At 36.6% G+C, this 20,105-nt stretch overlaps 4 protein-coding genes and 3 long non-coding RNA genes across 8 annotated transcripts; 6 read left to right on the top strand and 1 right to left on the bottom strand.

The window, feature by feature from the left end:
- The first annotated feature begins 1,146 nt into the window (after positions 1-1,146).
- LOC138926455 (uncharacterized) lies at positions 1,147-2,704 on the top strand. The gene is made up of 3 exons (XR_011442988.1): positions 1,147-1,395; positions 1,774-2,384; positions 2,446-2,704. It is a non-coding gene; the product is annotated as an uncharacterized lncRNA (long non-coding RNA).
- A 1,022-nt stretch (positions 2,705-3,726) lies between these two features.
- On the top strand, positions 3,727-5,342 carry LOC138926454 (uncharacterized). The gene is made up of 3 exons (XR_011442987.1): positions 3,727-3,962; positions 4,500-5,068; positions 5,127-5,342. It is a non-coding gene; the product is annotated as an uncharacterized lncRNA (long non-coding RNA).
- A 572-nt stretch (positions 5,343-5,914) lies between these two features.
- Positions 5,915-7,209, top strand: LOC108122390 (uncharacterized). The gene is made up of 3 exons (XM_017236961.3): positions 5,915-6,254; positions 6,314-6,349; positions 6,416-7,209. The coding sequence occupies exons 1-3, from the start codon at positions 6,042-6,044 to the stop codon at positions 6,995-6,997; spliced, it is 831 nt and encodes a 276-aa protein (XP_017092450.2). The 5' UTR covers positions 5,915-6,041; the 3' UTR covers positions 6,998-7,209.
- A 94-nt stretch (positions 7,210-7,303) lies between these two features.
- LOC108122389 (uncharacterized) lies at positions 7,304-8,768 on the bottom strand. Its single transcript, XM_017236960.3, has 2 exons — positions 8,644-8,768; positions 7,304-8,345 (listed from the first exon to the last, which is right to left on the bottom strand). The coding sequence occupies exon 2, from the start codon at positions 8,339-8,341 to the stop codon at positions 7,475-7,477; it is 867 nt and encodes a 288-aa protein (XP_017092449.2). The 5' UTR covers positions 8,342-8,345; positions 8,644-8,768; the 3' UTR covers positions 7,304-7,474.
- Positions 8,769-9,494: 726 nt separating this feature from the next.
- On the top strand, positions 9,495-9,980 carry LOC108122391 (uncharacterized). Its single transcript, XM_017236963.3, has one exon. The coding sequence runs from the start codon at positions 9,628-9,630 to the stop codon at positions 9,829-9,831; it is 204 nt and encodes a 67-aa protein (XP_017092452.2). The 5' UTR covers positions 9,495-9,627; the 3' UTR covers positions 9,832-9,980.
- Positions 9,981-10,459: 479 nt separating this feature from the next.
- LOC108122388 (uncharacterized) lies at positions 10,460-12,188 on the top strand. 2 transcript variants are annotated; one of them, XM_070280584.1, is made up of 3 exons: positions 10,460-10,630; positions 10,736-10,920; positions 10,994-12,188. In XM_070280584.1, the coding sequence occupies exon 3, from the start codon at positions 11,000-11,002 to the stop codon at positions 11,996-11,998; it is 999 nt and encodes a 332-aa protein (XP_070136685.1). In that variant the 5' UTR covers positions 10,460-10,630; positions 10,736-10,920; positions 10,994-10,999; the 3' UTR covers positions 11,999-12,188. The 2 variants fall into 2 exon arrangements, with proteins under 2 accessions (XP_070136685.1, XP_017092448.2); XM_017236959.3 differs by having other exon boundaries at positions 10,465-10,630; positions 10,736-10,904; positions 10,994-12,187.
- Positions 12,189-14,690: 2,502 nt separating this feature from the next.
- Positions 14,691-16,050, top strand: LOC108122352 (uncharacterized). The gene is made up of 3 exons (XR_011442989.1): positions 14,691-14,813; positions 14,878-15,312; positions 15,392-16,050. It is a non-coding gene; the product is annotated as an uncharacterized lncRNA (long non-coding RNA).
- Positions 16,051-20,105: the final 4,055 nt, after the last annotated feature.

Below are 20,105 nucleotides of genomic sequence, written 5' to 3' on the forward strand. Positions count from 1 at the left end.
CAACCAACCCGGCCACCAACACGGCCAACACCACAACGGACCATTAGGTGCCATTGTCCTTTTTGTTTGTCCTTTTTTTTTTTTTTGCGCCACGAAAAGTGCCTCCTTAACCGTTGCCAGGAACATGGACTATTGTTCTGTCCTGGGTCCATCTATTGTTGCCACGCCCCGCTTTTGAAGCTACATGATGAATATTGCCCAACATCCAGAAGCCATAAGTTATATATACTCGCGTTATGACTTTCGAAGAACACTGAGTTTTTTCCGAGGTTTATGGCCTAAATTTGTCGCCAGGAGTGTCTCTTTTGTCTCCAAGTTAAGCATTAAATATTAAAAAAGTTAAATAATAACTACATCAATGCGGAATGTCATCTTAAGAAAAAAAAAATATTGAAAACATTCAATACAGTTTCTTTTTTTTTTTTTTTGAAAACAAAGTCAAGATTTGGCCAAGAAGAGCTTAAAATAAGATTTTAGCTGCATCTGCTGTTTTGAGATTTTTCCGTTTCTGGCCAGGATTTGTTGCTTTGACAACGCCAGAGCCGTTTGAGGATTATGGGCCTTCGTCCGACAGACCCTTTTGTGGTCAAAAGTTTCCTTGCCAGGCCAAAGAGCTTTAAAGTTTATGAAGGATATTGCAAAACAGAAGGAAAACAAGTGTTGGCAGTTTTTGGGGCGAAGGCCTCACAACAGCTCTATGAAAACTTTGAGTTGCACATGAATCTACAATATACATGTACATACAAACATACATAAGTATATGAACATATACATACATACATAAATATATAATAAAATAAGCGAAATAAGTCTTGAGGCTAAAGTGATCTAGTTCTAGCTTTGATAGTTAAAAACAGATATTTTAAGGCCCGTTACAAACAAAATTATTGAATTTGTGGGTTTAATGTGGAGTCTATAAATAAACAAATAAGATCTGTTTTGTTTTACTTGGATTATTTTCAAACCCTAGGCCTAGATTTCTGGCTCACTTTTTTCTACACCTTGATGCATCTTTTATTTAAATATTTAAAACCCCTGGTCACCCTGAAAAGTTCTCATTGCCCTTCACAATATTCAATATATATCGTCCAATTAAAAAAAAATCCCGTTCAATTGTCCATCCCTATCGAAGTAACTTTCTTGATTTCACATACCTATCATTCTCATTGAGCTTAGGACTTCCCCCGAATCAAGAACAGAAAAATTCCATAATCGCAATGTCTCTAAAATTCAACGACGCAATTGAAGTTTTGCTTCAAAAACTACCCAAAATGAGTGACAATATAAAGCCGGAGTATATTGAGTATGCCGATCAAATTTCCAAGCAAATTTATCAAGCTCTGGAGGATATAAATTCCATTTTCAAGGGAACTATAACTGGATTGAACCGTGCATGTAAGCTGTACCACCATTTTCCTAGGGAATCATACATACAAGCAATGTTCCTAATATCTTCGTGGGTATTTCAAAAAATTCATTATAATTGCCCCTCGAAATTTTGTAATTTGAGATTCACACATACATACATATACTATATATCAGTGTTCGAGATTCACACATACATACATATACTATATATCAGTGTTCGGCACCCCAATACATTAATATGATTTTAATGCATTAGTATTAGCAACGAATAGCAAATTCGTCGACTTACGTGTGTTACCTATTATATATGTAGAACATGAGTTTGAAAAAACTTATTTTATTTAACTATTTCCTAATTTTCAGATTAAAAAATACTAAAATGTTTTTTTATTCTTCTTTAAATAGGTTTATTCAACCAAACATATCCTCAATTTTGGATCAATAGTATTGATATAAACATGCCTTTCAATGCCCAGCCCCAAGAGATCGGCTATTTTAAAATGGGCGACATGATATTCCCTGAATACAAGCTTAAAACTTCTACAAATTATCCCGCTGTTCAAAATGGCTGTGTAAGCACTCAACGATTATCGACACTATTAAACTTGGATCTAAAAAGGGCTGTAGAAAAGATTCAAAAGTTTAAAGGAAGCAAAGGAGAAATATTTAAGCTCTGCTATTCATCTAAAATTGATGAAAACACTAGTTTAGTATGTCACATTGATGCCATAGAGGAATCCAATGATAAAAAATATAAACCATTGGAATCGGCTACCATATTGTTTAAATTCATGCCACAATTTAAGTTTTCTAATCAATCTGAAATTTACTTGATGTTACCGAAAAATGGCTTTACACCAGTAGATGAAGCCGAGGATAAGCTAATGCACAAGAATACGGTGGACTTTCAAAATCTCATGTTCAACTTAAATGTAAAAGAAATGCAATACTTTTTGTTTTCTACCACTTTTCTTCACTTACTAACACAAGGCGATATGGCAACAATTTTGCTTCAGGTAAGTAAAAAAATAAGAAATGAATTCATTTAAACAAAATTTTTACATAATTTTTGTCTAGGGTTTCCGAGAATTAATTCTCTCATCAAAAGACACTGGACGCCAAAAGACACTAAAGTATGTTTATGGGAAACTACTGCAGTTCAAAAAATCAGACTCTGTTGAAATGCAAGAACTTATGGAGCTTTTTGGACAAAAATGAACTCTTACTATCAAAAATAATCCAAAGAAATTAAAATTTGTTGGATATCATTGGTCCAACTTTACATATACATATGTACACACCTTTCAATGTAACAATATAATAAAAGTCGAGTGATTCCGATATTTATTGATAAGTCTTTATTGCTTATATTAACTTAAAAAATTATGCGTTATGTATGCTAGCCCTCCTATGCCACCACTTATACATTTCATGCGTTATGTATGCTAGCCCTCCTATGCCACCACTTATACATTTCAAGAACTGATATTCTATGGTTCCTTGAGACGCGAAAAATTAATGGGCTCGCCTACATCCATGAAAAGATCGTGCTTGACACCGTCCTCCAGCGGATACTCCCACACCCATGCCTACTCCGCCTCGTCAAATCGCGAGGGATGCTGTAAGGCGTCATGTGGAATAAGAATGCCATCGAAAAATCCCAGAGTTACATGAACTCTGCTGCAGTTTCGTATTTTGCCGGTTAACACAGTGCCCACCATCGGCCTGAAGACGACGAAACGAAAGAGGACCTATGTGTGCGAAGCATCATCACCGGGCAGGATGATGCGATTCGCACGTTATCCTTTAGCTCGGCTAGAACAAACATTGCACCAACTAGTTTGAAATCTTAAAATATTCACTACATTTCGTTCATTTTCTAAACACAAACACCATGTGTTCAGGGCTGAAGAGCTATCGGTGGGAGTAACGATATGCACATTGAGAAAATGAAGGTTCCAAATTGCAATCCTTAAACAAACTTAAAATCTAAAATAAACAAATAAATGACTTTACGCCATGCTTTTTTTATGACATTTTTAGGCTTAGTAGTTCTTTTTACAGATTTTGGAGCTTAAAATAGAGAAAGATTATTTCTGCGGCCCGGCTTGAGCTTCAGCGAAGTTACTTTAAAAGCGGGTTATATCAAAACAATTAATTTTGTTTCGTTGTAGTCGGCTTAATTTTTGGTTTTTCCTTTTATGTTCAAACCCAAAAGCCACCATTCATTTATAATTTTCCACCGGTCACGCTAAAAATTACTCACCAAACTTGACACCATTTAATATATATCGTCCAATTTTAAAAATCCCCTCCCATCGTCCATCCCTATCGAAGTAACTTTTTTGATTTCACATACCTATCATTCTCATTGAGCTTAGGACTTCCCTCGAATCAAGAACAAAGAAAAAACGCAATGTCTCTAAAATTCAACGACGCAATTGAAGTTTTGCTTCAAAAACTACCCAAAATGAGTGACAATATAAAGCCGGAGTATATTGAATATGCTGATCAAATTTCCAAGCAAATTTATCAAGCTCTGGAGGATATGAATTCCATTTTCAAGGGAACTTTAACTGGATTGAACCGCACATGTAAGCTGTTTCATCATTCTTCTATGAAAACATGCACACATACAATATTTATAATATCGTTGTTGGTATTTAACTTAATTTCATATTGCGGGCCCCTACGCAAATTGTTTATTTTAAGCTTCACGCTATCAGGCTCAAATCATACAAGATTGATCAGCAAAATTTAAAGGGAAGAACAGTTTCTTAAAATTGTATGGTTTTGCATTTATACTGTGTATGTATATGTACATACATATGTACATCTCGGGTCGAGAGTCTCGACGCATTTTCCTGAAAGTATCATGCCTATGTATCGTTTTTAATATTACGTAATTAATATTTTAATGCCAAAATGGATACAAAAAATGTGTCCCATAATCCAACTAACATATAAAACTATTCAACATTGAAAGAAAAGCTTAGAAAAGGGGAAAAATTGCATATGAATTTCTTATTTATAATTTCTTATTTAATAATATGATAATATAAATTTAATTTTAAATGTTCAGATTACAGAAATTTATAACATATTATTTTCTTTAATTCTTTTTTAAAAAGGTGTAAATAACGAAGTACTTCCTGATTTTTGGTACCCTCTTATTAGTATTAACATGCCATTCAATATCGATCCCGAACGCGGTGCCACTTCTATGATATCAGGCGTTCCCGAAGTTGCATGCAAGCTCAAAACATCTACCAATCATCCAGCTATTGAAAATGGCCATGTCAGCTGTGAACGATTATGGACTCGATTATACTTGGATTTAAATAGAGCTGTAGAAAAGATAAACAAGTTTAACGGTACCAAAGGAGAAATTTTTAAGCTCGGTGCGATATTACGTCCAAATGGATTTATTGAAATTTCTGCCAAAGATGAAACTTTAAAACTGGAAATATTATTTAATATCAACTCTAAAGTCCAATTTTCTAATTCATCTCAAAATTACACAACTGTATATTATTTAAATTCCTTTCATGAAACTAACGAAGAGGTAATCGAACTAAAAGTGAAAAATTCAATTGGCTGGCAAAATGTCTTGTTTCACTTGAAAGAAGAAAATCCATTCGAAATGCTTTGGATGTCATTTGAAAAAGGGTCGCGTTATTTTGCAACACCGTTGCTTGAGGTAAGTTAAAATAAAAAAATATAACCATTTAACAAATATATATCTTTTTTATAAATAGGGTCTCGCTAATTATATTCCCTTATCAAAATCTCCTCAGCGCGTAACTTTTATTTGTAGAGCACTACAGCAGCTCAAAGAATGGGACTCTGTTAAAATGGAAAAATTTATGGAAATTTTTTTGTCTAAAGTAAACAACGTTTACAAAAAATTACCATTACCATGTATATCATAATTTTAAGTTCGAGTTTATTTCACAAATAAAGAGGAACATATGTTATCATTAAAGATCTTTTACATTTTTGGGTACCAATTATTGTTATAAAATACATATTTATTAGGAAACATTTTGTAAGTCCATGAATAGATGGACTCTTTTGCATGTTTTAGAATTCTGGAAAACCGCTTCCTAGGATAACAATTCGAATGGTAAATGTAAATCCCTCAATAATGGCTGTTTACATTTATGGCCACTGTAGTTATTTGTGGAAAAGCTTAATTGAAACTAACGCAGTTGGGCATACAATTGGCACGTATGTGCGTCCCATATCTGATCAATATGTGAATAATTAAATAGTAATTATTTTATTTACGCACAAGCAAGCAGCCACAGCACAGATACCATCAATCATATTTACCGCCACAACAGTAAGAGAGCCTGAATGGACAGCTCTGATGGTTCTGGCCATAAATTGGGGTTTCGTATTAATTACTGTGCATCACAGTTCACTAGAATATTTGATAGGAGGTAAATAAAAAAGTTTCAAGATTCATAAATTTAAATTTTCGATAACTTTTTTGATCGATAACTATGAAATCGAAATCAGAGGGATGCCACTAGGCATTAAGCACTATAAGTAAGCTATAATTTTTTATGTTAATTTGGGCACACTCAAAATAAAGAAGCGGCAATATTTTGCATCGAAATTATTAAAAAAAAAAACACAAGAAAATTCGACTTGCTTTATGTCAGACCATGGAAACTATAAACTTTAACGACTTTACCCACAACGAGCGCTACGAGATAATCAAGGATTTCCTTGTAAAGATGAAAAAAGCCGATTTTACAAAGAACGCACAAAAGTTCTTCACGTATTACTTGCGGAAATTCTATAAAGTTCCCGAGAATTTGGTTAACGATATTGTTTATTGTCAGCGAGCCATGAAATCATATCTGTTGATGCACCAGGTAGGTTATGAAAATATAGTACTAAGTATTTTTAGACATAATTCTTCTCTATCTTTCAGACAATTGTGAGCGTTTTTGCCCAACAGGAGGATGCAGTAAGTAACTGTGCGATGTTTTCTAATATTATGTAAATTATCATATTTTTCTTGTCTGTCCTCCAGGATCCTGTTATCAAGGACAACTATCTAAAAGAAATTGAAGAAACGCTAGCCGAGCTAAATGCAGAATGTCAGTATTTGGTTCTAAATCTTCAAGATGATATTGATCGCTTTTGCCTGGTCTTCACGGAACAGAATCTGGAGCCCAATGGGTTTATAATAAAGGACATTGTAAGCGAGGCCATAGTGCCGCTCATCGTTGCCCCTCACGTAACTATTAAACCGCTTTCAATCGCGAATCGGCTCAACGAGGAACAGTTGCTTCATAAGTACTTCATCGTGGAAGGAAGTAATCCTGTCAAGGATGTATCTTCGCCGAAGAAACTACCTAAACAACCGCCTTCGCCCGATTTCGTAACTGTAGGAGTCAAAGCTAGTCGTCTCAATCTGCAGGAAGCCCTCAAACGCGCTCGCTCCCAATCAATACAGGGGGAAAAGGGTAAGTCGGATGAAAAGCCGGAAAGCACCAAGCAGATTTTTATGCGATCTTTGGGCCTCTGCACCCACCAGGAGCACACGAATATAGAAACATCAAAAGTACGTTCGCAAAAGCGTAAAACCAAACCTACAGAGAAAACCAAATAATCATTTATATATAAATAATAATTGGAAACATCTGTTTTTGTTTCGTTTCCATATTATAGTTATTTTAATAGTGTTAGCTTAAGTAATATATTTGACGAATGAATACTCACCATCATAATTATATAACTAACTTTTTATTTAAGTTGACTGGTAACTTGGTATTGAGTTAACCTGAAACTTGGTTTATATTAAACCTCATAATGTTTTTATTATTTATTATCCCAATTAATGATTATAATATAAGTTTTATATGATCTTTTTATGTTAACTATTTGCTAACACTTTTTAGACAATGATTAAACAATATTTTTCAATAAACCCAAGAATCTGTATTTTATTACAAAAATAGTACAATATACATAAAATAGTAACCTTATTTAAAGATAGATAATGTAATTGATTTAATGAGAACATAACTGAGATTAAAAATCTCATGTAATCAAGAAAAAGTAATTCAGTTCCCATTACAAAATGTTTTTACTTTTCGAGCTTTTGAAAGTTTGCTGCACATTTCATGGGTATTTTTGGATACCTCTTGGGTTCCAGGATTTGGGGTTCCTTGGCTGTAAGATGGAAACCCAGAACTTGCTCGGCCAGCTTGTCGTAGTCTTCATTCTGGCTTTTGCATCGTTGCTTGGTGGGGGTTAAATCCTTCAGGATTGTACTCCATCTCTGAAACTGTTCCATTTGAAGCTCCTTGCCGTGATGCTGATACATTTTGATGGTCTTCTTGACGAGCGAGGCGCGCATCTTCAGATCCCCAACGGTCTTGATGAGTGCCAGGAGTGCAATATGGCAGCGACTGTGTGTCAAGTAGTATCCATCGGTTTGGCAGCTACTGATGACGGCCATCACCACATCGGCGAGTGGTTCTTGAAGCGCCGCCGCCAATTTGGGAATATCCTCTACATTGAAGATGGCACCAGCTAGGGGCGTGAGGATCACTTCACCCCGCTTCACATGGTGTGGAACTAGTTGACAGTATTTCTCCACCGCCAGCAGACTAGCCTGCTTGAAGGACAAAAGCAGGCGATCTCTGATTATGAATGGCTGATGCTGTGGAGATTCGCGGACAAAGTGCGTCTGTATGTAGACTTCGCTACGGAAACTGACACCCTTGGCATTTTCAACATTCAGTCGCATAGACCAGCCCACGTCCTTGTTTTGGGCTTTGGCAGCTTTGGCTTCCTTGCTGTACGTAAAGATCACGTCCTGGGCGAAACGACAACTGACAGTGGCCACCTCAAAGCGCGTCTCCTCCTTGAAGTCCGGACAAATCTCGATAAAAGTCTGCTTCAGTCTCTCAAAGTCTAATTTAAATGGAGGCTTGGCAGGAGCCGACATGGTTCTTCAAAAAAATATACATAATTAATAATTCAATAGATATACTTGTATAAAAAATATGTGTTTTTGTTTTGTTTACAATTTTTTTTTTATTAAAATACGATGTTTGTAAGATACATAGATGCTGGTTTGATTCTAATACACTTTTTTTTTGCTGATTCGGCTTTTATTTGTTTATAAGTTTAGTATGCGAGTAATAATTATTAAAACTTTTATTATTTCAAGCAGGAATATTCTACTTCGTACATTATGCTATGTTGTATATTTAAAAAAACAATAATACAAAGCATATATGTACATACTTATCGTTGATATTGTATCCGAAGAAAGCGACTCAGCGCAAAATGTTGAGTTTGAAATGTTCTCGATCCGACAACGACTGGTGGAAAACTGATCGGAGAGTGAACGGAGTCAGCGAAGACTCCAGATACACAACAATAATAAGTCAATGTATGGGTATTTGATTCGTATAAATTCTTGTATATACGGCGCTATAGCTATAAGCTATGTACAGTACACATACGTATCTTTAGCCGATATGAGCTGCATATGAAAAAGATGTGGGGATTAGGCGATACACTTTAGGGGAAACCCCCAATTTGGGGCCAATAGATATTATACATATTTGTATATTAAAGAGCTAATAATATTTCTTGTAATTTTTCTATTTAAAAATTAGAACTAATTAGAATATTTAATTTAAAAAAAAATGCATTAAATTTTTTAAAAGTTTAACTCTAGTCATGTGCAACCCGGATGAAATGACCTAGCCGGGAGATAAGGCAGACCCTGAAGAAGGCCCCACAACATCTCATTTGCATATGTGTGGCTTGCGGTGGGTGGGCGGTTTTCTTTTTTATTATTGACTTGCCAGTCTCTCTCTGACTTGCGAGCAATTTGCATACGAAATGTATCCCCACTTTTTGTGCGAACATGTCGATATTTCGCATCCAAAAAGTGCACAACAAAAGCCAAAACACAATAGAGCAGCGAGCAGAGTGTGTGACCAACTGACAAGTGACAGTTTTTCAAATTGAATTTTTACCAACACCCCCCATATCCATCTCCATTCCCATTCTCCTATCCAAGTACCGACTCTAGAGCTAAGTGGAAACCGGAGAATAAACTGCCAAAGTGGCCCGAGCAGTATCCTTTAACCAAAAATGTCATAAATACACATGAGAACAGAAATCAAACATTCAAAATTGAGCTCTCTCTCTCTAGTGTCATATTTTTATTGTAAGTCCCAAGTACTCGAATCTTTTCGGGCAGCTGGAGCATAAACCATGGACGGATGCCATAACGATATCCTGGCGCCAATCATCCTGGCCGTAATGGTTACCAACGGTCATCCCCTCACTTTGGACGAGATCGTCGATAATGTCACGGAGGTGATTAACTCCCAATTCGATTACGCAGATCGTGTACCGGAAGCTGTTGGCGATGGCAAGCACTGCCGTAAGGGATCCTCTCGTCGCAGAAGAAAATAGGTTATCCGGCTCCCGTTCTGAGTTATGGGTTCCGGTTTTATAAGAATTATAAGCATAATTCAAGATGTTTAAATATCATCCAGGATTTATACAATTGAACATTATACGTTTATTTTAATCTATATAAAAATGAAATTTTATTATCAAAATATGGTTATAGTTATGGCTATGGCTAATATGGTTATATGGAAAATTTGAAAAAATTTTAAGAAGATACCTTAATTTTTCTGAATTAATTTTGTATATTTTGTAAGTAAACCTTATAGTGTTTAAAGCTTACATTGTGGTACAATTTTCATGTGTGGTATGTAGGTGAAGACACGTGTGTAAAATGTACGTACGGAGGGAGTTAAAAGTTTTCCACCGTCGCGAAAAATTGTTTATGTTTCGCCTTCCAGGGAGCAAGGGAAATTTTTTTGAATATGTGAAGATGGGTGGGGAGGTGGGCTGGCAGGAAAACTACCAAAAATGGCACCCATGCGGCTACGGCGGTGTGCCACCATGAAGCTGGGATGTGGTTAAATCGTAGCAAGAAAATATACTTTATTTTTTTTCTCATGGCAAAGGAGTTTCTGGCTCTGGTGTTGGCGTGAGCGTGAGCGTTGGGGGAATTGTCAGCACCTGTAGTAAGGATGGGATGCTAAAGTTTTTTTTTTACATAGGATTCTACACGTACGCTCGTTCGCCTAATAATCACGTGCCGTGGAAGCTCATTAAATTCGAAGGTGAAAAAGAGCCTTTTGCTGGCTGTCGCCAAGTTATTGCATTTATAAATATATATATATTTTTTTCGTTTCTGGTAAGTAAAAGCTGTAATAAAATATGACATTTTCATATAATACAAAAATGAATGAAATAAAAAAGTTATAATACAAAACATTTTTAATTTTTATTTAATTTTTAGTTAATTTTTTAAGGTATATCGATATAAGAAACGTCTCACATGGCGATGATTATAATCGGTCTCCATAGGCCTCCATTGCAGTATCGGATTCCATGCCTTTGTAGCCAGTCATTCCTAACAAATTTCCAAAGAGAACGAAACGCTTTGGGGAGCTGCACAGATCGGACTTGTGAGTATACAGAATTGTGTGTATTTGTTGAACGATTTTTTGCTGATTTTGGAGTTTAATGTTTTTTTTTTGCAATATTTTTATCTCAGTTCACTATGGCAAGACGATTGCGAGGAACTGAGTTCGACTTCAAGAAGCTATGCGATTCCTTTGTTGAGATTTGTCCCGACTTTGGTATAATGTCTGGCTCCCAAAATTTAGAAAGCTTGGACTTTGCCAATCGTGTCATCTTCGAGCTGGGACCCGAGATACGCCAACTGAAGCAAAGCGGAAAGGATAAGATGTGGTGTTTGAACTTTCATGGAGGTGGCAGTGTCTATGTTTATACTTATACGTTCCAGAAACCAATTAACGGACAGCCACGTCTCGGAGGCGGAAAACTTTATCTGACTGTGAAACAAGCAGGTCTCCTGGCCGTCAAAAAGATATGTGATGTTCTCCCAACTCACCAGAATCCGCGCGATAAGATTCTGCTGACACCACTAGCCAGATCTGTTTTTGATCCCAAAAATATTCCAAAGATTGCTGACGAATTGTCGGCTCTGGTCGGGCGTGTGGTCAATCGCGTAGAGGTGGTGCGAGCTGTGATCTGTAGCTGCCAGAGCGATGGCTTCCACCTGGAGTACAGCCAGACTCACATTGCCTTGGTGGCTGTTGGGGTCACTGCACAAGAATTCGCCCAACGAAAATATCAACGCCGTAGGACCATTAAACAGTACGGCCAACATGGGAAAATCTTTAACCTTCATCTGTATCGAATCTATGCCAAGTATTCGAAAATGTCTGATCAAATTGCTGATGAGGAACCTTTACCCCAGTCCGATCCGCCCATAGAGCCGAAGCCAAACAGCAGCTCCAGCGTTGAAGCCGTACTACGTTCCATTGTCAAATCTCCCGACGATATGCTAAGTGGTGGATCCATCGACATGAAATTCGTCCCACCACCTAATCAGGAGAGAAGAGCTCAAGTGGAGGCCATGCCAACGGCAATGAATATCCGCCTGGATGGAACAAACTTCCAAACAATGAAGAACAATTTGATGCCTCCCAAAAATCACAAAACAGACCCATCGTTTTCTGTTATACCGATTTGATTATAAATCTTTGTTTTAAATTGTCTTGCATTTTCAAAAACTTCTAGTTCTATGTGAAAATTTTTTGTTTTGGCAAATATGTTTTTCAACATCCCTTATCACCAATAGCTACATTTGGTGTCCATAAAATCTTCTATTCCTGAAACGAGTATTAAAATAAAGGTTGTTCGCAGCTCAAAATGTGTGTAAGTGTTCTCAGGTATTAAACCACATAAAGTATTAAATTTCGTAATTTCCGGCGTGTCTTTCAATCGCTTTCAATCGTGATGGTGTCAATCAGGCATTAATTTCAAGTGTTCAACAATATATGGCCGACACGATGGCGATACTGTTATCCTTCGTCTTCCTTGGGAAACCGTAAAATTTTATGTGCGCAGCCTCATTTTTATCATCGCCGGGATGCCAAAATAAAGGCAAGAAAGTGCACAAAAAGGGCGTAGCCGGAAGACGAAGAGTTCGCAGTTCATAAAACGCCAGACGGGCTGTGACAACAAAGCAAATTGGTGGACGGCCAGGACATTGGTGGGTCCTTCAGTAGCAGATCCTTCTTCGTTGCAGGAAGTCCGCATGGGCGAGTGTTGTGGTGGCGACCGCAGAGTCACTGCTGCGGGCACTCGTTTTTACGGTCATCGGGTCAGTAGTAAAAATAATCTTATGACCGCTTATCTGACCTCCTCAAAGCCCTGGTTCAGTCAGCTGCAGTGCCGTTTTTGGCCCAGCTTGGAGTTTGGAGCATCTCACAACGGCACTAAAATTATAGAGACAATGCATGGAATACACTATTTCAGGTAAAAGCGATATCTTTGCCAATAATCATCCGATTCTTGAGCGGAGTATCTTAAACGATTTGTAGATCAATTTTTTATAAGTCTGCATCAAAATCTAGGAACAAAATATTTTTGAGGTTTTTTGTAAAATTTTCTGGAGGGTCCCCTTCAAAATGTTGAAAAATGCATGGATGGCCAATATGCCCCCCAGCGAAGGTCATATCTTTGCCAATAATCAACCGATTCTTGAGCGGAGTATCTTAAAAGATTTGTAGATCAATTCTTTATAAGTCTGCATCAAAATCTAGGAACAAAATATTTTTTAGATTTTTTGTCAAATTTTCTGGAGGGTCCCCTTCAAAATGTTGAAAAATGCATGGATGGCCAATATGCCCCCCAGCGAAGGTCATATCTTTGCCAATAATCAACCGATTCTTGAGCGGAGTATCTTAAACGATTTGTGGATCAATTCTTTATAAATCTGCATCAAAATCTAGGAACAAAATATTTTTTAGATTTTTTGTCAAATTTTCTGGAGGGTCCCCTTCAAAATGTTGAAAAATGCATGGATGGCCAATATGTCCCCCAGCGAAGGCCATATCTTTGCCAATAATCATCCGATTCTTGAGCGGAGTATCTTAAAAGATTTGTAGATCAATTTTTTATAAGTCTGCATCAAAATCTAGGAACAAAATATTTTTGAGGTTTTTTGTAAAATTTTCTGGAGGGTCCCCTTCAAAATGTTGAAAAAGGCATGCATGGCCAATATGGCCCCCAGCGAAGATCATATCTTTGCCAATAATCATCCGATTATTGAGCGGAGTATCTTAAACGATTTGTGGATCAATTCTTTATAAATCTGCATCAAAATCTAGGAACAAAATATTTTTTAGATTTTTTGTCAAATTTTCTGGAGGGTCCCCTTCAAAATGTTGAAAAATGCATGGATGGCCAATATGTCCCCCAGCGAAGGCCATATCTTTGCCAATAATCATCCGATTCTTGAGCGGAGTATCTTAAAAGATTTGTAGATCAATTCTTTATAAGTCTGCATCAAAATCTAGGAACAAAATATTTTTGAGGTTTTTTGTAAAATTTTCTGGAGGGTCCCCTTCAATGCATGGATGGCCAATATGGCCCCCAGCGAAGGTCATATCTTTGCCAATAATCATCCGATTCTTGAGCGGAGTATCTTAAACGATTTGTGGATCAATTCTTTATAAAACTGCATCAAAATCTAGAAAAATTTGTTTAGGGTTTTTTGTAAAATTTACATTAAATATAGAGTTGGTCAAACAGAATGGATTCACTCTGAATTTGGAAACTGCCTTACATGGGAAATACATATAACCATTAAAACTTTTCCAAAATATTAAATTTTAAAGAACAACTTAAAAGTTACTTTAAAAGTAGTTCCATAAGAATTATCAAGAGCTTCCTGAGCTTTTATCAATCCACTAATCCAATTTTTGTTTATACCACATTTTTGTCGCATCGGTACATTCATTGAATAAACAAGCAATAGTCTTCATTGGTCGGCAGAAATAGTTTGATTTACAGTCCCATTTCTGAATACACTAATCGCACTTTTAATTTGTATAACATTGAATTATAAATGAATTTATCATTTTTAATTTTATTTATTACTGCATACATTATGTATTTATTTAAAGGTTTTGTTTAAAACTATCGACTATAGTTAGTTTTAATCTAACTATATTAATTTTTGTTCCCTTCCAAACATTTATTTGAGAATATAAACACGTGAAACATATAATAATTTTTTTTTTTGACTTTTCAATCAGCTAATATGCCCGACTTGTTGAAGAGATAAAATTCATTTCCTGTTCCAAAACAAAGAAAAACGTCACTATTCAGTTTCATTTGCTACTCCGAGTTTCATTTGCAAACTGATCGCTTCGTAGAAAGCACATTTAACTGCGCATAAAAAGGGGATTTCCAAGTACATACGTAAATCCGTTTATTTGTAATATCTAACTTTTTATTACAATCATATTAATTGATTAATAGCTGACAATGGACAAGTGGTAATTATGTATATATGTATATAAGTTTTATAAGAATAAAATATTTAAAAGATAAAATTCCTAGGCTGAGACCCTCATTCGCCAATCTAATGGAGAACAAAAAGTTCTCAGATTGCCGCATTTTAGTGGAAAACGAGTCTTTCGATTGCCACAAGCTTATCTTGAGCAGTGCCTCGGAGTTTTTGAAAGAATGTTCCTTAGCGATTTCCAGGAATCACAATCTTCGGAATATCGTCTAAGTGACGTAAGCCCCGATACCTTTCGTATATTTATGGACTACGTTTACACCTATGATTGTAAAAAATTGGAAGAGAATACAAACGTGATGATATTAAATCTCTTCGAATGTGGAAATAAGTGGCTGGTGGAGTCTATTACTGCCGATTGCACGGCCATCCTCACAGCTAGGGCCCCCCAGATGGTCATAGGTAATCTCATCGAGACCTTTCAGTACAGCCACAATGCAGAAAAAAAGGATCTCATTGGGGTTGTCAGCTATGTAAGTACTATTTTTAATTTAGTTAAGAAATTTAGTCTAATTTATTTTCATTTATAATCAAATTCAATCTTGCTTGCAGAATCTGTGCCGCTTTGGAACTACTATGAATTGCTATGATGCTCTATTTCTTACATCAGATGTTTTTGAAAAGTATGTAATTTTATGCGATGGTTACATTCCCGAAGTAGAACGCTTTAAGATGATCGAGGCCTACGCAACCGTTAATGGGTTGATAGATGCCGAAACAGTTAAGCACAAAATCGAAATGATTGATAAAAAAGGGGATACTGACAGCGGTGTTGATGGGACTATTTCCACCGAAAATAAATCCTTAAAAGACGATGGCGATGAGCCAGTCTCCATTAATTCTATATGTGATTTTGAAAACGAAGGAGCAGTTTCCTTGCCGGATAAGGCTATTTCTTCAGCTGAAGACAAAAAAGATTTAAAGTTGAAAAAAATGCATATAAAATATGTTGAGACACTTCTGGACCATATTCATTTCGATAAGATGACAAAAATTGAATTTTACAATGTGGTTGGAAAATCATTTTTACTGACTTATAGAGAAAAATTTGAGAAACTGTACTTAACACGTTAATACGTATTTTTATACCCTTGCAGAGGGTATTATAATTTTGGTCAAAAGTGTGCAACGCAGTGAAGGAGACATCTCCGACCCTATAAAGTATATATATTCTTGATCAGGATCACCTCCTGAGTTGATATGAGCATGTCCGTCTGTCCGTCTGTCCGTCTGTCCGTCTGTCTGTCTGTTTCTACGCGAACTAGTCTCTCAGTTTTAAAGCTATCGACTTGAAACTTTGCACACACCCTTCTTTCCTTTGCACGCAGTATATAAGTCGGAACGGCCCGGATCGGCCGACTATATCCTATAGCTGCCATATAACTGATTGATCGGAAATGGTATAACTTCGGTGTTTTTAGAGTTAGAGAGTTCAAATTTTACACGAGCGCTATTTTTGGCAAAATAATACGACATGCCAAATTTCGTAAGGATCGGCCGACTATATCCTATAGCTGTCATATAACTGAACGATCGGAAATGACCCAACTTTCGTGTTTTTAAAGATAGAAAGCTGGAACTTGGTACAGATTATATTCTTGGTCAGTTAATCCGATCTACCAAATTTCATAACGATCGGTCGACTATATCTTATAGCTGCCATATAACTGAACGATCGGAAATGGTTTTTGGTAGAAATATCAACTTTCGTATTTTTGAAGATAGAAGTTTGGGACTTTTTTTAGATTTTGTATTGTAATAAATTGGATTATATATTCCTATTCCCATAAGGATCGGCCAACTATATCCGATGTTTGCGATATATATCCGGTTTTAACTGCAAGGGTATATAAACTTCGGCTCCGCCCGAAGTTAGCTTTTCTTTCTTGTTATATCTGAAAAGGAAATTTAAAACATAAAATCGGACTATGTATTATACATATGTGAAACTTTTCTTCATATTTCTTATCAAATTATATCATATTATGTTTTGTATTAATATATAAATGAATATTATTTTTAAACTTTGTACTTTTTTGAGAATATCAATTTTCTCTTGAAATAAATCAGGTTTATATAAAATTTTATGGAAATGGTCCTCAAAATGTTGAATAATGCATAGATGGCCCCCAGCAAAGGCCATATCTTTGCCAATAATCATCGGATTCTTGAGCGGAGTATCTGAAACGATTTGTAGATCAATTCTTTATAAATCTGCATCAAAATCTAGGAACAAAATATTTTTTAGATTTTTCGTAAAATTTTATGGAGGGTCCCCTTCAATGCATGGATGGCCAATATGCCCCCCAGCATATTGTATTCTTAAGCGGAGTATTTTAAACGATTTGTGGATCAATTCTTTATTAATCTGCATCAAAATGTAGGAACAAAATATTTTTTAGATTTTTTGTAAAATTTTCGAAAATTTTGTGCATCAAAGAAGGGCATATATATATGGCATATCGGCATACCGATTCTTTAGTGGAATACCATAATTGATTTTTAAATGAATTCTCTATCAATCTTTAAAAAATTTTATTGTTTTTTATTTCTGGGCGATCTCGTCGCAAGTGCCCTAGTCCTAAGTATAAGAGAAATGCACTGAACGACCCCAGAGTTCTTTCGTATCTTTGAACATAATAAAGTCTTTATTTGCATGAATCTTGATTGTGTACCGAAGTATGCGCACGTCGCATCCTAGTACATCCTTGTACCTTCGCCATTTTCCCCATAGAATGTTTAAGTTTGTATGGAGATTGTGGCGGCGGAGGATGCCAGTTAACCGCCCCAGAACATAAAGTGCTTTTGAGAAGACAAACCCAGTTTTGCAATGTACATATGTATACATTTGAGATTGGGTTGGTTATTGGGCCACCACGAAGGTGAATGGGTCCCGTGGGGGTATTTTGGAAAGTCGACAAAGCCCACGATGTGCTGACAGGGCTCTGGGCGTGTTTGCTGTACGATTTGGAAAATTTTAATTGATTTCATCTACTTTGTTTCACACTTTTGTCTACCCGATAATGAGAATGAATACACACGAATCGGCATCCTTGTGCTTTGGCCATATTAAGGATATTTATTGCTCGAAGAGCCATTAAACGTGTGCCTCAGACATTCAGATAATTGAGGCATCAATTTGTGAGAATAAATCTTTTCCCTGGCATTTTGCTGCCCTGGGTGAAATGGGAGTAAGAGCTGGAATTGATTAAAAACCATAAATTAATTTGATCAGAGAGCAGTTTATTGATATTTGGCTAAAAATTTCTCAGGACTATGGTGCATGATTGGATTAGAATAAACAATGTATTCAAAGGTCATATATCCTTGCTGTACCTGTAATGTATTTCCTAGGAAATCTCTTTTTGTTATTGGTTTGGCTTTACTTTTCAATTGACCTCACTATTCAAGGGGTGGGAGTTCTCCGATTTTTATTTCGGGAATTTAATTTTATTTGTTTTCACTGTGCTTTTCATTTGTCGAAAGGGAGCTATTGGTGAAGGCCGACAAAGGCCACTATACATACATACATACATGTATGTATATACATGACCCTATATATATCCACATATTTATTTGTTTTTTATTTTTATTTTTATTGGCGTATCTGCATCTCAGTGTCTTCTCTTTAAATGGCTTTCTTTGTGTTTTTGTATCAGTGATTTTGGCATTCAATTTCAAATGTCTCGACGTTGGCAATAAAAAAGTTGATAGAATTGAATGCTTTAGCAACAATGTTTCTGGCTTATCTTTTTCAGGAATAATAGCAGTGAATGTTCTGAAAAATTTACCAATGAAATATGAAAAATTTGAAATTAAAATTTTAAATTAAACTCTAGTTACTTTTAACTTGTTTAGTTTTGAATTTTTAATACCTAATTTTTTATACCCTATTTCGAGTGAGAAGAAGCCTGGATTCCTCGAGTCAAGCCTCACTCAAAGAGAAGGCGGCTTCGAGCTCGTAAATCGTCGAAAAACACACTTCATGCTTAACCAGAAACGCCCCGATTCTGGGCCAAACACGAAAATCAATCGAAATGTAATTGAATTGCAAGCACTTGAGAGCGAAAACCGCCGAGGAAACGCATGCATATTTTACGTGAGCGATTTGTCGGTGTTGCCGGAGAAAAACCCGGCTATACAGCCCCGGACTCCTCCAAAGGCCAAGACCAAACTTGGCGAAACGGAACGGATCGGAACGGAGCAAAAGCGTAACGAAAGCCACAAAGCCGAGGCGCCGTCGCAGAGTGTGGAAATCCTTTTACCCAAATTGCCCGCAAAATATGCAAAAGCGAAAAACAAATATCGCCTTGGGAGCGGTGGGGCAGAGTAAAGTAGCGGGGGCTGTGCCGGCTGCTGCTTTGCAAAATTCAAAATATTCGAAATTCGAAGGGAAAGAAAAGGAAGGCAGCCCACGGTGCGTATGAGTAATGTTGCGATGGCACGTACACAACGTATTCGTCATACGCCGACAGGACAGAGTCTCGGGCAATTGGCAAAAAATCGAATCGAAAATGTTCCTTTTTCCGGACTCGAAGGACTCCAAGGACCCCCGAGGCGGCATCGACTTGCCAAAAGAAGGAAACGGAAATGTAAGCAATGGCGAATAGCGATGGCGAACGGCGAATGGCGAATGGAAAGCGAAAACATTGGCTTGGTCATGCATGAACGTCAACCCAAAAGCCGTAATACCACGGCCGTACTTCTGTGCGTATGTGTGTCTATGTACACAAGTGTGAGTGTTCGATTCCGCCGGATGCGCTGCGAGTGCACGAACGCGTCCAGTAGATGATGAGCAAATTAACCGACTTCACGCAGATGGGCTTTTGAACTTGGAATGTTTCGCGTTGTGGAACCGGGGATCCTTGATGTTCACCTAATTGAAAATTCAAAGCACTCGGTCGATAAAGAACGGAATCCAATTTTGCGGCTGCTCGACTATTGTTGGTTTTATTTCTTGGAAACATATTTAAATAGGTTTTTTAAATGGGCTTTGTTTCAATATTTTTCCCTGAAAACTACATCTCAAAATAATAAATATAATAATTTGTATTGAAAACTCGAAAGAAAAATAAAGCTAAGCCAATTAAATCGCTTTTCCATATACTAAAGTCTCTGTAAAATCTGTTCTTTCAAGTGAAATCTTTTCATCATGCAGCCCTTTTGCAAAAGAAAACGAATTATATATACATAGAAAAGGATTCTGGGTATACAGACTTTGGTACGTATGGCAAATTTCTCGCCGGGATTGGCACATGTTTTCCAT

The sequence above is a fragment of the Drosophila bipectinata genome, chromosome 3L (genome assembly GCF_030179905.1).
Source record: "Drosophila bipectinata strain 14024-0381.07 chromosome 3L, DbipHiC1v2, whole genome shotgun sequence".
In the NCBI taxonomy this organism is placed as follows: Eukaryota; Metazoa; Arthropoda; class Insecta; order Diptera; family Drosophilidae; genus Drosophila; species Drosophila bipectinata.